Genomic DNA, 16,680 nt, shown 5'->3' on the forward strand with positions numbered 1-16,680 from the left:
TTATAAATTAGGAGCCTTCTGAAAGTAGATGGTTAAACTGGATTTAACTCGGTGGTATCAAAGTAAAGAGGGCTGAATACAAATGCATGCCTTTCAGATTTACATAAATATATATTATGCTGGACTATCACATACTGTCCCATTAAACACTGAGGTTTGTTTCCAAATAAACCGCATGATCAATTAAAAAAAACACAAGGAGACTTTAGTCTGGTGCATTGGTCTCAACTAGCCCTTTTTTAAGGATAATTTTCAGCATTCATTTTTATTTGTTGTTTCAAGTGTCTTGCTGATTTATTTTTTTATATTTAAAATGTCTTCCAGATCCAGAGTGATATGTTCATTAGAAATTTAAGTTCATGCTTGCATTATTATATGACTTGAAAATGGTCTCAAAACAACAATATTATCGTGTATCGCAATAATTACTGGGACAATTTATCGTCCAGAAAAATCTGTTATTGTGACAGGCGTGGAAAAAATACTATTTCCAAGCACTGTTCAGGTGAAATCACTCAATCAGGTTTATTCATATATCATGCACAATACAGAGAGCTTGTAGGACAATCAGTAATGAAGCAGGTCTGGATGAAAGCTCTGCCAGGCAGAGACAACACATGAGTTTTATACAAAGGGATAAGGGATCCTAAGCATGGGAAACAGACTGGTTCCCATGCAGCTTTGAAAAACAACGTCCAACCTTGTACATGTAACCAAAATAGTTTAACTTGGTGGGAATATACTGGAACTTAGAATAAACATATAGCAATACAACTACCAGGTGTGACCTTACTTAAATTTTTCCACTACATAATAAAAAGAATTGTAGCACCCCACTGCTCCGTCCGCTGGTAACCGGGACAAGAACTTAACTCACTGGTGGGGTGGCTATTAGGGTTCGAATAGTTCTGGTAGATACCACACAGGTTTACCAATACTGAGTAATTCCCTACTCTTCCAATTATCATACACTCCTATGATGCAACATAAATTACTCCAGACAACCAGCTACCTGAACAGTTTCTTTTAATAAGAGCTTAAGAAAAATAAAACCTTAGCTCCACAAATCCCCAAAACAATCAAAAACTTAAACATAGAACGAGGTTATCAAGTCCCTCACAACGAATGTTTCCCAAAACAAAATAAAGTCGATAAGGCACTTTTTCTCTCAGTCCCTTATGTTTTTTACTCACTTTGCCTTTGTGTTTTTTAAGAAAACCCCTTACTGTTAACTATTGCTTTACTACAACCAGAATTCAATTTTTGTTACCAATAGAACTCCATACAGGTACAGAAAATTTACAGTTCAAAATCACAATATCACACATGGGCCCATACTCTCTCACACACACCCACACACACACACTCACTGTCCGGTACCGGTTTAAGGTTTCGTCGCAGGCCTGGTGAAGCTAGAGATCGATGTCACTTCTTCAACGATCCTCTTCTCCGTTTAAACAACGAACCAACTCCGACGTCCTCTCCGTGAAGGATGCTTCGCGAGTCCAACTTCCTTTAAAACTCCGCCACCCGAGTTGCAGGACTGCTCCTCCGTCGCGCTGAAATCAGTGTCGCCATGTCCCTCTCGCCACCTCGGATCAGCCGCAGTTCTCCTTGATTCAGCCGCAGTTTTCCTCCGTGCTTTTCACTGCAGAATTCTTAGCAGCGATCACCATTAGCTTCTTCCTCTTCTCCTCTCCTTCGCGCTCTTCTCCTCTCTTCTTCCCATAATCCCATTGTTCAGTTCTTTTTTTTTCTCTCTGTTGAGTTCACTTGTCCCTCGTTAACCTAAACTACTTTCATAGGTAGGATATTCAATATAGTCTTTAAACAAATGGGATGATTAATCAAACAATACACTTATGTAACTACACAAGTCACCTCCAGAAAAGTTTTGGCTTTCTGTTTTTTCCATCATGTATATAATCACTCAGATTAAAAATGTACAAAAACAATACACATTTCTCACTTATCCTTTTTTTTCTTACTTGAAACCAACCTTGTAAATATTTTGTAAATATTACAGGCCTTAAGTGCATGGTTTTTAACCAGGGGCTACACCCTCCCCCTTCTAAACCGTTTGATGTCCCTATCAAACATCAAGGTTACATAACCCAAATAAAAGTAGGGAAGTGTGGTAAGCTAGAACTAACACAGTTAGGACACAGAGCCATAGAGTGACACCATAGAGTAGAACAAGAAGGTTGTCTTGGTACCGTAAAGGTTCCACTTCCAAGTAGCACTCCACAACTAACAACACTTACTGGCTGGTCTGATGGCTGTCCTAGTTCATCATAGCTCAATCTTATGACTGGTTTCCGCACTCGCCCACAGCGTTCTGTAAGGATATGTTCTCCCTCACCTACTACCTCATCACTTTCCTTCTCTCCCCCTTCTAAATCTAGATCAGAGCAGAGCAGTGAGTCTTGCATGTTAGGTGAGTTGGGACCTAATCCAGCATCATCAATAGCCCTGTGGGGAGACGTAAACTGAACTTCACTTGTGACTGTAGAAGGCTTGGTAGCTCTCATGTTTGATTGCCTCAAAAGTTCTCTCAAGTTGACTTGTAATGGGACTGCCGTGTTCACCTCTTCATATTCAGAATCAGAAGAGAGTGCAACATCTGTTTGAGCAACAGGCATGGCAGATTCAGACCGTCTCTGGTGGCTCCTAGTGACAGGTTTCCGCACTTGTTCTGTTTCAGCACCAGCTGGAAGTCGAACCAGATGACCAATGGGTAACAGGTGGTTGCGATGAACTGTTTTCTCAACCCCAAGTCCTCTTTCTGGTTTCACCTTGTAGACTGGCAGGTTAGGCATTCTTTCCAAGACAATGTATGGCACTGTCCTCCATCTCTCTTTCAACTTATGTTTTCCGGTGACACCAAAGTTCCTCAGCAGCACACGGTCTCCTTCTTCTAAGATCTGTTCTTTCACATGTTTGTCATGTGCCTTCTTGTTTCGTTGATGATTTTTGTCCGCGGCTTTTGCAGCAAGGTGGTAAGCTTGTTCCAGATCTTTCCTTAGTTTCGAAACATATTGGTGGTAAGTTGGGCTTTTCCCAGGTTCGTCTGATACACCGAAACAAATGTCCACCGGAAGACGAGCCTCCCTTCCGAACATTAATAGATAGGGGGAATATCCAGTTGCCTCGTTCTGGGTGCAATTATAGGCATGCACCAACTGACTGACATTCTGACTCCATCTCTGTCTCTGAGTGGGATCCAAGGTCCCGAGCATGGACAACAATGTTCGGTTAAATCTCTCAGGTTGAGGATCTCCCTGAGGATGGTAAGGCGATGTCCTGGACTTTCTGATCCCCAACATTCTCAGCAAGTCCTGGATAAGCTTGCTTTCGAAATCACGTCCCTGATCGGAATGTATCCGTGCAGGAAGTCCATAGTGAACAAAGAACTGTTCACACAGGATCTTGGCCACTGTAGATGCTTGTTGGTCTTTAGCTGGAAACGCCTGAGCGTATCTTGTAAAGTGATCGGTCACCACCAGGATATTAGCATATCCTCTCAAATCAGGCTCGAGAGAAAGAAAGTCAATGCAGACCAGATCTAGTGGTCCCTGGCTGGTGATCTGATTTAAAGGAGCTGCTCGCTGTGGCAGAGCTTTACGGGTAATGCACCTACCACATGTTTTCACATACTGCTCCACTTCTGACCCCATCTTAGGCCAGTAGAATCTGTTGCGAATCAGTTCAAGCGTCTTTTCCACCCCAAGATGACCTGATTCATCGTGGAGCGACTTGAGCACCATGGGAACATGTTCTCTGGGTAGCACCAGCTGCAGTATTTCTGTGCTAGGTGGTTTATTAATCTTTCTGTGGAGCAATCCATCCACCAGCACAAGCTTACTCGCCTCTCTTTGCAGGAAGATGGCCCCATGGTCAGTACACCTCTCAGATGAGAATGTTGGTCCTCCATTTAAGGATTTTTTGACCAGTGAAATCGTTGGGTCGTGGTCTTGTGCCTTAATCAGATCTGCTCGGCTGATCTGGGTCAAACAACCAAGATCTAGTCGGGTTGGAAAAACATAGCATTCTGGCATAGCAGTGGGAGGGGCACATAGAGATTCTGCGCAGCTAACTGGTTCAGCAGCCTGGTCTCGGGATACCTGCTTGCAGAGTGCTTTAACATTGTCAGGTGTTAAACTCCTGAACTCATCTCTGTCATCAGGAACAGGGTTCCGCGATAACGCGTCTGCATCTGTGTTACTAGAGCCTGGCCGATACTGCAGAGTGAAGTTATAGGTGGAAAGAGCTGCGAGCCAGCGATGACCAGTGGCGTTAAGTTTTGCGGTGGTGAGTATATATGTAAGGGGGTTGTTATCTGTCCTTACAACAAACTCTGCGCCATACAGGTAATCATGAAATGTATCCACCACTGCCCACTTAAGTGCCAGGAACTCTAGCTGATGCACGGGATAGTTCTTTTCAGAGGAACTGAGCTTCCTGCTGGCAAAAGCAACCGGTCTCAGTCCTTCGGGATGCTCTTGGTTTAGCACCGCCCCCAAGCCATGAAAACTTGCATCTATGTGCAGCACGTAGGGCTTAGATGGGTCAGCAAATGCCAACACTGGTGCCTGAGTGAGGCATTTGAGAATCTGCTTGAAAGCCTCGGTGCAACTCTCATCCCATCTTTCTCCAAAAGGTTCATTGACTTTATAGTAGGTTCTCCCAGGAGACTTTGCGGATTTCCACTTCTTTTGAGTTGGTGGATATCCCTTGCACAGTTCGGTTAATGGTCTCACAATAATTGAATAGTTCTTGATGAAACGCCGATAATATCCACAGAATCCTAGAAAGGACTGGAGGGATGGAAGATCAGTGGGTTCCTTCCAGTGGGCAACTGCCTCGACCTTGCTTGGATCTGTAGCAATGCCTCGTTCAGACACTACATGTCCAACATATGTAACTTGGGGTCTACAAAACTGACATTTATCAAGTGACAATTTCAGTCCTATTTCCCCTAGACGGTCGATGACCTTGAGAAGCCTTTGCTCGTGCTCCTCCAAAGTTTGTCCAAAAACAATCAGGTCATCGAGATATACAATAACCTCCAGCATGTGCATGTCCCCAACGGCCTTTTCCATGAGCCGCTGGAATGTTGAAGGAGCACCAGTTATTCCCTGAGGCATCCTTTCGAACTGGAAAAATCCCAGAGGACAGATGAAAGCGGTCTTTTCTTTATCCTCCTCAACCATCGGAATCTGGTAGTATCCGCTTCTTAAATCTAACACTGAGAACCATCTACTTCCAGACAAACAGTCCAGCGCATCATCGATGCGTGGCACTGTGTACTGATCGGGAATGGTTCTGCGGTTCAATGTACGATAATCGACACACATGCGAATGTTTCCATTTTTCTTTCGTGCCAGCACAATAGGTGAGGCATAAGGACTTCTGGATTCTTTGATTATCCCAGCTGCTATTAGCCCCTGAAGATGGCGACGAAGGTCCTCTACATCAGCAGGTGCTATACGCCGTGATCGCTCTCTGAAAGGGGTGTTGTCAGTTAGCCTTATGTGGTGTTCCACTCCAGATGCTAATCCCACATCCCACTCCTCGGTTGAGAATACATGGGATCGTTCTGAGAGTTTTTTCCCCAGTCTCTCTTTCCACTCCGTCGGGATAGAGGTGTCATCAAAATTAAATTGTGATGGATCAAGTTTTTTATGATTTTGTGTCTTGGTGGTTGGGATCTCAGTCACTGTGTCAGCTACATGAAGATGAGCTACTACTGTGCCGATGGGTAGGGCAGTGTCTTTCAGAGACTCATTTCGCATGAACACCAAAAACTTGTCTTTATCCAACATCTTAGAAAATAAAACTGTGGGCTGCACAAACAGGCTTGGTGGGAGTGCAGGTGTAGCGGCACGCTCAGAGATGAGAATGCTATCTCCCACTCTCTTCCTTTCAACGACTTTACAGATGGCTATATGCTCACCACCAGCAGGGATCATTAATGGACCTGGGCCTACCCATTTAACATCAGCCACTGAAACATTGCTGTGCTTCGTCTCTTTAAAGTCCAGATCTACAGGATCTGCGAGTTCTCTCTCTGTTACACCAACTCGTGCAGCATAAATAGTGCGTGAGATGGCTGCTTTACGATTTAATGGAAGGGACCACACTTTGCTGACATTGGTTCCAATTAGAACTGGAATGGTGTCTGAGCATCGCGGGTCTGGGCACACTAAAGCAAGAATGGGAACTGATTTTCCTTTGTGTGATGTCTTCTCTGAAAACTCCAAGTCTACTTGAATGTAGCCTTTATATGGGTAACTGCTCTCAGACTCGCTTAAACCCCAGATGGCTAAACCTGACACTGGATGTAAAGGAACATGTGATAAGTGTTCGACATACCAGCTGTCAAAAATGATTGTGACCTGAGAGCCACTGTCCAAGAGAGCAGTACATGGTGTTCCATTTACTTTAACATGAGCAGTCGCTGGTGGTCCTACTAGTCCTTTGGGCAGGTTACTGGCCTGCAGACTCACCGAGCTCCTCTTCACATTAGCATTTTTCCACTCATAACGAGGGTTGGTACATCTTTGACCTGCTTTACCCCTCCTTTGGGCCTGTATCAACTTTTGTATGACTTTTGGATAGTTTTCCGGTGACATACATTTAGTGGAAATGTGCCCATCTTCACCACACCTGTAGCAGAATATGTCACAGGGTTCTTTGTGCATAGCTGCTTTAGGCGTCTCATTACTTGAAGAAGGATCTGAGGGGGTTGGATGGTCTTTTGGTCTTGCCGTCGACTGGACTGACATTACTGACACTTGTTTTCTCAGCTTTACAACTTCTCTCTTGAGGGCTTGAAGGCTCCCATCCCCTTCTGAGCTGCTTATTTCTGCTTTAAGTGCAGGTTGTGGCTCAGGAGGGTTAGAAAGGCGCGAAAGGGACAAAGCCTTGAGTTCACAAACTTGTGACCTCAGCTGTTCAACCTCCACGGCAAGATCTTTTGAGTCCATAGCTGCAGCAGCCGTACTTTTGACATGTACAGATTTAGGGGGATTTAATCGACGACGTGACGCCTCATGTTCCTCCTCAATGCGGATTTCATTCAGAAGCTCCAGAAATGCGGGTGGAGAACTTCTCCTCTCCCGTAGCCTGAGACTTAACATCATCATGTCAGACCGTGTGGCACCTTTGATGAGTTGCTCAATACGTGCCTTGTCTTTGGACAAGGGAGGTAGACCCCCTCTTTGGACCACTTTATTTAGAACTCTTTCCATTCTCCTGAGAAACTCTGATAGCTTCTCAGCTGGGTGTTGAGTCATCATTCTGAAAGCAAAGTAGAGCTCTTCGCCAGTCTCTGTTGTGCCAAAGGTATTTTCAATAACGTTTAGATATTCTGTAGGCATAGCATCAGGGTTGTTAAATCTCACAGCTTGAAGGATCTCCATGGCAGGACCTTTTACACTCTCCATTATCCTCATCTTTTTTTCTCTGTCCGGCTTGTCAGACTCCTCAATCATCAATCTAGCTTGCTCCAGCCAGTTCTCCAAGTGTTCTTCCCCTTGAGGTGTGGGAAGCACGCCGGAAAAAGTTCGAAGTCGTCTGTAGCTGCCATTGTCACTAGTGGGTCTTGAAGTGAGCTGCAAGACATCACCAACTGCTCTGATTATAGCCTCTGGACTAGATGCTTGGAAAAGTGAATTTTGACTCATTTCTAGCTCTGGTGTTTGCAGAGAATCTGTCCCCGTCTGAGCTGTACTCTCTTCCTCCACCCCTGATGGCCCAATGATCCTCCAACGAGAATCACTACCTTGTGGTGTTACCTCAGCAGGAATGACTTTAGCATTTACTGTTTCCCTACACTCACAAAGAGCTGTCAGGCTTTGAGACATTGGATCATACATTCTCCCTCTAACTCTAACACGTCCAAGAGCTTTGATGGTCTGCAAAGTGTCTTCTATCACACTAACTTCGGTTTCTTCAGGGATATCTTTAACCAAAACCGCATGTAATGGATTAATTCCCTCTCCTTTACACCAATGTAGTAACTGAGTCATTCTGTCTTTTCACCAAAATAAAACACGACTAATCACTAATGAAAATTTGTCTTCTGCTGTGCTTAACCAAAATGACTTACTTTAAATCTAGAAGCTAGTTGTCTGGGTATGATACTGTTTTTATGCAAATAAAATCAAATGTATCCCAGCGGTGCCTCCATTTTATTTATGTAGCACCCCACTGCTCCGTCCGCTGGTAACCGGGACAAGAACTTAACTCACTGGTGGGGTGGCTATTAGGGTTCGAATAGTTCTGGTAGATACCACACAGGTTTACCAATACTGAGTAATTCCCTACTCTTCCAATTATCATACACTCCTATGATGCAACATAAATTACTCCAGACAACCAGCTACCTGAACAGTTTCTTTTAATAAGAGCTTAAGAAAAATAAAACCTTAGCTCCACAAATCCCCAAAACAATCAAAAACTTAAACATAGAACGAGGTTATCAAGTCCCTCACAACGAATGTTTCCCAAAACAAAATAAAGTCGATAAGGCACTTTTTCTCTCAGTCCCTTATGTTTTTTACTCACTTTGCCTTTGTGTTTTTTAAGAAAACCCCTTACTGTTAACTATTGCTTTACTACAACCAGAATTCAATTTTTGTTACCAATAGAACTCCATACAGGTACAGAAAATTTACAGTTCAAAATCACAATATCACACATGGGCCCATACTCTCTCACACACACCCACACACACACACTCACTGTCCGGTACCGGTTTAAGGTTTCGTCGCAGGCCTGGTGAAGCTAGAGATCGATGTCACTTCTTCAACGATCCTCTTCTCCGTTTAAACAACGAACCAACTCCGACGTCCTCTCCGTGAAGGATGCTTCGCGAGTCCAACTTCCTTTAAAACTCCGCCACCCGAGTTGCAGGACTGCTCCTCCGTCGCGCTGAAATCAGTGTCGCCATGTCCCTCTCGCCACCTCGGATCAGCCGCAGTTCTCCTTGATTCAGCCGCAGTTTTCCTCCGTGCTTTTCACTGCAGAATTCTTAGCAGCGATCACCATTAGCTTCTTCCTCTTCTCCTCTCCTTCGCGCTCTTCTCCTCTCTTCTTCCCATAATCCCATTGTTCAGTTCTTTTTTTTTCTCTCTGTTGAGTTCACTTGTCCCTCGTTAACCTAAACTACTTTCATAGGTAGGATATTCAATATAGTCTTTAAACAAATGGGATGATTAATCAAACAATACACTTATGTAACTACACAAGTCACCTCCAGAAAAGTTTTGGCTTTCTGTTTTTTCCATCATGTATATAATCACTCAGATTAAAAATGTACAAAAACAATACACATTTCTCACTTATCCTTTTTTTTCTTACTTGAAACCAACCTTGTAAATATTTTGTAAATATTACAGGCCTTAAGTGCATGGTTTTTAACCAGGGGCTACAGAATAAATACTGTACTGTAAATGGAAATCATTGGTTGCTTACCAGAGCTGTCGGTGCGATGTGACGCTTTTCCACTTTTGCTCCCTTTCCCTTTGCCGCTGTTGATCGCTGCCAGTTTGGTGGGGATCTGCTGCTGCACCCCGACCGGTTTGTGCTGCTGGTTGGTGGTGCTGAAGAGGTGCAGCGGCACCTCCGTCTTCTGCGGGAGAGGAAGTGTCGAGGAGCTGGTGTCCCGCCGGAGCATGATCTCGGGCCGCTCGGGGTAGTCGGCCTGTGCCACCGAGAGGCTTCCCCGCACCAGGGGCTTCTGGGAGTGGGGCAACTCGGCGACACAGGTGGAGCTGCTGAGACCGGAGGACGAGATGAGATCCCCATTCAGACTGCCAGACATCGGAGCCACCTTAGAGCGAAAGAGGAGACGGTAGGTCAATCGCTAAGAAACAGCTTGAATGGGGTTAAAAATCAGCATACCAGTTCAAAGGATGTGCTACTGATCTCTGCACTGAAATTATTTACATTTGTGGTTTGATTCAGCTGATGAGAAACATCCTGCTGGCTAGTTGTGTGTGTGCGGGCGCGTGCTTTGTAAACACTCTGAAACACAAGAAAACAGATTCTTCAGTCTGCAGAAGACAGAGGCTATAAATCAGCAGCGTGAAGCAGCACCATCACAGAGATCTATTTACTTCTCCGTATTTATAAGCCAAGGAGGAAATGAGAAACACATTCAACGCCTGCGTTCTGCAGAGGAGTCAGTTTAACAAAGGCTCTAAAGTAAAAACGCACAAAGACCATGAACGTGTGCCCCCGAAGAAACACACACACACAAGCACATGAAATGAGAAACATAAAACCACTAATGGTCCCTGTGCACATAAAGGCGTGTCCAACAAAACAGACAGGACTTCAGGACAAGCAGGGCAACAGAAACAGCTCTCATGACATCAGTGGACAAAACACACAGGCTGCATTGTTTGCAAAATTACAAGAAAGAACTAAAGACGATGTGAAGATCAAGTCAAACAGGAAGATTTCAGCATCAGAGAGCCTCCTTCAGTGTTTGTGTTACTAATCCAGCATCTTAAGTTACAAGAACCATGAAAAGCCTCCAATAGGTGCCATTAAAGAGAATTAAGAGAGCAATCAAACAGGTCATTCCTTGCAAAACACTGTGGTTTTCCAACGCTGCCCCAGGATGTTTATTTTACTTTAGGCAAAGGCATCAAAAGCTAAAAAAAATAAACATTTCTTATGATGGTGCCTTGCAGATAGATGTGTCAGGGGGAATGTGGTCTAAGTCAAGCAGCTTGAAGACCCAGGAAACCAGCATCCATCCAAGGGTTTTAAAGATCTCTGTGGCAAGGCTGTTCTCACCAGCATCTCTGTTCTGTAGCACACAGCTATCTGACCTCCCAGATCTCTGTCATCATGACAGCTAAGATATGTTGCACAATCTAAGCTCAATTAAAAAAATTTCTGCGTATTTTAGAAATACTGAAAATACCAACTCAACTGAAAATGGCTGCAAACAGACGAGGAATTATACAACTGTGCATCTTTGAAAAGCAGAAGTGGAGCCTACCGCACAACCAACAGGAATGCAGCAAGCATTATAAAATTACTGTTATAAAAAGGACTTCTGATTGTGATCTGGCTCTATATAGAGAGTTGATTTAGCTTTCTCGGGATGGATCCTGCTGCGGGGCGTCACCATGACAAAATGCTAAGGGAAACACTTGTTTAGGTTTAAATGGGGAATCTCTCCATCTGCTCTGTTCGGTATGGCCTCCACCTGGAACATAATTGATGATCTTAAATGCTATGTTTCCTCCAGCTGTAACTGGAATAACTCGAGTAAAACAGAAGCCTTAGTGTGGGAAAAGTATCCTTCACCCCTTCCCTGACCCTGAACTCCATCATTTTCCTTTCTTTCAGCCCTCACTCATCATGACATACAGATGTTTGATTGTTCCTAGAACAAGGCAAACAGCTTTAATGACATAAACGGATATCCAGGTAGCAAAACATGAAGAGACCACATGGAACAAGGAGTTCTGACTGACAGGTCGTAAACGGGACTGAATGCCTTTCAGAGGGATTTGATGATGGCAGGTTTGGACTGGCTAATTACACAATGTCTCGGCCTGAAGGTTTCATGGATTCTCATAAATCAAGCACATCCTTACTGACAATGCACAATATACTTTCTTGTGGAAAATTAACACCTTAAACAATCTTGGATCTACTTCCACACAAGCTCCAGACCTAAATCTTACCTAAACTTGATTGTAAGATGTGGTGTGTGTGCGCACATACAAGTTTGATTTTTTATTCATTTTCCAACCAGGCATCTGCAGCTTTGATCTGAATTTAATCAAATCATCTAATCCTAAAGTTTAATAATACAAGTATTAATTTTAAAAAAACTACATTATGATTCTGTTCAAACATCATAGCTAACAAGATTTCCCTCAACTAACTTGAAACTCTGGCTAAAAGATTTTTTTAAAAGACAAAAAATTATCTTTTTTTCCTGATCCAACAAAAACAAAATTACCAAACATCTGATCCCTGCTCCAGAACTGCACTGACTGAGGTTGACCAATTTTGCAAACACAAATAAGCAAATAATTAAGTCTGTAGACGTGCAAAGATGGTAAAAACCTCAAATACTTGCAGCTGTAATAGCAGTGACAGGGGCATCTGCAAGTAATAACTGTTCAGCATAATAACTGTTAGGGTTGAAAACAAATGTAAACCACACTTTTTCAACTTTGATTTGTAAAAAAAAAAAAAAAAGAATGAACAGCATGTCTCATTTTCCATCTACTTCACAATTATGCACTATGCTTTAACGGCCATAATATTTAGTGGAGCTTTATACCGTTTTATCTGTTGCTGTTTAAATGTCGGCTCTTGTAGCCTCATATTACCGTTTCCCTCATAAGCTTCTTTTTGCCAGGTCCCAGTTGAAAATCTGTCCCATCTGGTAAAATCTGTAAATATTGTATTTTTGTATAATCTAAATTCTCAACATATTGAAGTTTGTTTCTGTACCATAGCACTATATAAAACAGTGATATGAATCCTGATGCATGGCTCTTATGCGTTGAAAGAATGAATTATGCTATAAACAAAAAGTACAGCTAACAGATGGGATATGCACACAGACAGCTTCATAAAGCCTTGTGCTTTCTCCTTGTTCGTCAAGAGGAAGTGAGTCACAGGCATCTGTGTTTGTTTACAAGGCGAGGGTGACAATAAGCACAGTCTCAGGCCACTGAATTGTAACTACGTTTGCAGGCGGAGGTTACAGATGGAGGGGGATAGTTTCCCTTTGTTCAGGGCACAAATGTGAGTCAGCGTCTTATGAGTCACTTTAGCAGATTTTTATGGTTTTGTGCTCCCACAACTTCAGCAGTTTTGTCTAAAGGCATCTTAAATGTGCGTGATATATTTGAGATTGTTTGGACTACTAGTAATCAGCCTAGTTTCTTCCTTTAGTAAGTTTGCATCAATATTATTTCTTTAGACACTGAAAAGTTCAATAAATCTTAATAATGTATAATTTTATTACTTTATATTCACACAGTGCCTCTATAATTAGATGTGTAAAGAACCTAATCAAGATCAAACAAGATTTAGACTGAAGGTGAAATTCTTTAGAAAAACTGACGAGCAACAACTAGCAGAGTTATTTCTCAAACATGTTGAGTAAAACGTGTGGAAAAAAAAAATCCTTCACTCTTTCATTTTTTTTACAAGGTCTAATTATAGCTCTCTAGGTTTGCTGATGAGACTTAATTTTGGGTGGGGGATATTAAATGTCAGATGATATCAGGTTGGCAAAGAGCCTGGAAGAGATCCTGTGGTTCCAGCTAATGAAAAGCTGGTTTGATGTTGTTTGAAGCAGGAGGAGGAAAAACCACGTCCAAATCTCCCAGAAGCACAGCCAAGAAATGGCCCAGAGCACAGCAAAAAGTACAGAACCACATCCGAGACATGTGCAACAAAACACACGACGGTACGAAAGTAAATGTTACGTGCAGGACGTTAAGGGGTTACAGTTAGGTATTAGAATATTGCAGTTTATTAATCTGGCAAAATGCATTTTAGAAAGCACATTTAGAGCTGCTGCTTTAGCAGAACCAGATAAAAGCATAAAAATTTGATGAGATATGTAGTTTAGCAAATTTCAGAAAAAGTCTTATATAAATCAAAGTTGCAACCTGAACTTTTTAGACATTTTTGGAGAAATATCTCAAGGTAAAAACAGATGCCACTCTAATGAAGGTTCATAGATCTCAATGATACATTTCTGTCCATAAAATGCCTTCAGATTACACTTGTTGTGAATTAGCACTACATAAATAAATAGTACTGAACTAAAAAGAATTGAAAAAACACAACAGCCATTATACAACATGGCAGATAAAAAAAAAAACAATGCTGAATGCTAAAATGAGCCTAAAACTGCAGTCAACACCAAAAAAAGGCTAGTATCAGAATCGCTGATAAAAGAGTTGGTATGCAAATAAAATCTGACCATATTTCTTCGCCCTTCTTACTTGACTTAGTGTGGCCAAACACCAGACTAAGTTGAAGAGCTCCTCCCTGTTAAAATTGTTTATGTGGCAGCATTTAGTAATTTTCCAGAAGAAACCTTAGCAGTGGAAAAGCAAAAGACAAGACAGACGATTTATTAGCACTGTGAGAAAATTTCCACACACAGTGGCAAACTAATAATGCGTAAATAATGTGCCAGACCACTGACCCTAGGAAAAACTCACACTTAGTGAATTAATTACACAAAGTTTAATTACCGTAACTCACCTTAGTTTTTTTAACGTAGTTTTTTTACTTTTAAGGCTTAAAATTAGAACTAAAATGTATTTACATCATAATAAAAGCCCCTTTATTTCTATGCAGTACTGCAAAAAAAAAAAATACAACAGCAGCTTCATCTAGACTCCTAGCTCTACTGCTAACTAGTGGTTAAATAAAAAAACTAAATTAGTTTTTAACCCTGAGGTGGCTCACAGGACCCATTTGGGCTGAGGGTCCTATGGATACATTTAACTTTCAAACTCTAAAAGTGTGGTGAATAGGAAAGTGGTCATTTTAAACCTTAATACAAGTCCTGATCGAATTGTTCTATGATGATTTGAGATTCTTTAACATACAATTTTTCAATTTATGAAACTGATATTTCTAAAAAAAGAAAGTGTTTATTCTTATTTTTCCTTTCTCATTAACTGTGTGTCATCTTGTCTTTTGGGTTGAATTTATGGTACCAAGCCTTCTTGGTACACAACTTGGTTATGACTGGACACTGCCAACTCACTTTGCTGTTTTGTCCTTTATGTGCAAGAATTATTTTGAGTAAACAGATTATCAAATGATTCTTGATGACAGAATCATGAGAGAGGCGGGATGCGACGCCGCCACTGATGTCACTGCTCTCTTTGTTTTGGTTTGGACGGTTTGATGAAAAGATAAAACACAACTAGAAACTGAGAACAAATGAACTGAGCGATGACTAAGTGATACAAGAATCTGAACTGAACACTCAAAGGTTTTATTGGGCAAATTCACTATGACTTCTTGACAGAGCTCGGAGCACCAGGCATGAAATTACAGTGGATCATCCTGAAAACTGCTCTCCCATGAAACAGACAAATAACGACCCACATTGTTCTGTAATAAGAGCAGATGCTTGGAAGAAACCATCAGGGAAAAGAAGGTAGAAGAAAGTAAAGAAAGACTGCTCTCTACATTTTCCCATCTAAACCGCACCTTAAGAAAAATGAAATTGATGCATTGATATTGAAGCAGGCACCATTTTGGCCAAAACTGTTCAAGAGGAAAGAAGAGGAGAAGGGAAAATGTCCCCACTATGGACTTCAATCCTGGTTGAAGTGTTGAAAAACACTTCCTGACTCTTCCAGTGTCATGTTTTAGAAAAACGGATCAACATTCTCACATTTTCTGGTGATAATAGAAGAGGGAGATGAATTTAATCAACCCACAAACGATGGAAGATTTTACAATTTGAACGCGAGAACAGCAATTCATTTCTGTAACTGACCTGCAGGGGGCAGAAACGTCCCTGAGGTGCTGCTCTCTATCTCTGATGTAACTCACTCAGGTGGGATTCAGGTGGGATTCAGCTCTGCTTCAGACCACCAGCAGAGACCTGAGCCCAGCCCTGTACGATGCTACAACACCACACATAAAGAACTGTGACGTCCAAAGAAAAGTGCTAATTTTATGAAACAGAACAACAATTGTTCCTGTAGGTTTTGTTTGCATATAAATAACGGGAGTTAAAAGGAAAACATATTATAAGCAGAACTATCAACAAATCATCTCAGAACAGAGGAGGGAAAGCTAGCATTAGTCCAGCAGTTCAGCAAAGAACCTCAGAAGAAAGAAAATAATGTTTACCAAAAACATTTAGTACTAACAGTACTTTAGAAATAATGATGCTTTGAATGATTTAGATGAAGTGTTGTAAGTCTGTTATGGCAGCTTTCTAAATCCAAGTGAACTCAATGTTGGGTTGAAGGTTGTCTTGAAACTCTAGTAGACAAATATCCATTGTTGATCCAAACAATCTAAAAGCAAAATAGAAAGTCACCCCGATCATTCTCATTAATACTGGTTCATTATCAAAATTTGCGATCATCTTTGGATTGTTTACTTTCAAAATTAATCTGGTATGCTGTTCTTCTAATTACAAAATCTCTTTGTAATTAGAGAGAGGTACATTTTAAAGTCTCATTTCAATTAACCACATGATTACAAAAACGTGGTGAAAGAACTGCAAAAAACACAAAAATAATCAAAAAAATGTTTTTAATAACTTCATGGGGCCTAATAACTTCAATGCATCTGCATTCATGATTCTTGAAAGTTTTTTAATTACATAGTCAATTATTTGCATTTATTCAGAATTGTAATGTGAAATATAAATTTACACCTAACATTTGTGTTTGTTCCATTAGTTGTTAGTCGTGTTTTCTGCAGAGGAATACCAGCTGTTCATTCAGGCTTCCGGGTTTAAACAGGAAGTGAATGAATACAAAAAAGATGATGCGCTTAATCCTTCAGAGCCTTTTACCTGATATTCTGTAGGAAATATGTACAATTAGAAACGGTAATTTTGCTAATTGCTAATATAGGATGCTAGAAACAGTTGAAAACTTGACTTTGTGGCTTCTTTGCTTAAATTATTAAAAC

At 41.5% G+C, this 16,680-nt stretch overlaps 1 protein-coding gene across 4 annotated transcripts in view; it reads right to left on the reverse strand.

Annotated features, from left to right (window-relative positions):
* The window catches only part of arhgef18 (Rho/Rac guanine nucleotide exchange factor 18), a 60,370-nt gene that overhangs the window by 7,649 nt on the left and 36,041 nt on the right, over positions 1-16,680 (reverse strand). Inside the window, exons 29-30 of one of the 4 annotated variants that reach the window (XM_023339357.1) lie at positions 9,955-10,032; positions 9,481-9,838 (exon numbers count right to left, since the gene is read on the reverse strand). In XM_023339357.1, the coding sequence (XP_023195125.1) occupies positions 9,481-9,838; positions 9,955-10,032 (436 nt within the window). Of the gene's footprint in view, positions 1-1,370; positions 9,438-9,480; positions 9,839-9,954; positions 10,033-16,680 lie in introns of those variants that run through there. The other 3 variants (XR_002753264.1, XR_002753265.1, XM_023339358.1) reach the window with 3 other exon arrangements.

The sequence above is a fragment of the Xiphophorus maculatus genome, chromosome 9 (assembly GCF_002775205.1).
Source record: "Xiphophorus maculatus strain JP 163 A chromosome 9, X_maculatus-5.0-male, whole genome shotgun sequence".
NCBI lineage: Eukaryota > Metazoa > Chordata > Actinopteri > Cyprinodontiformes > Poeciliidae > Xiphophorus > Xiphophorus maculatus.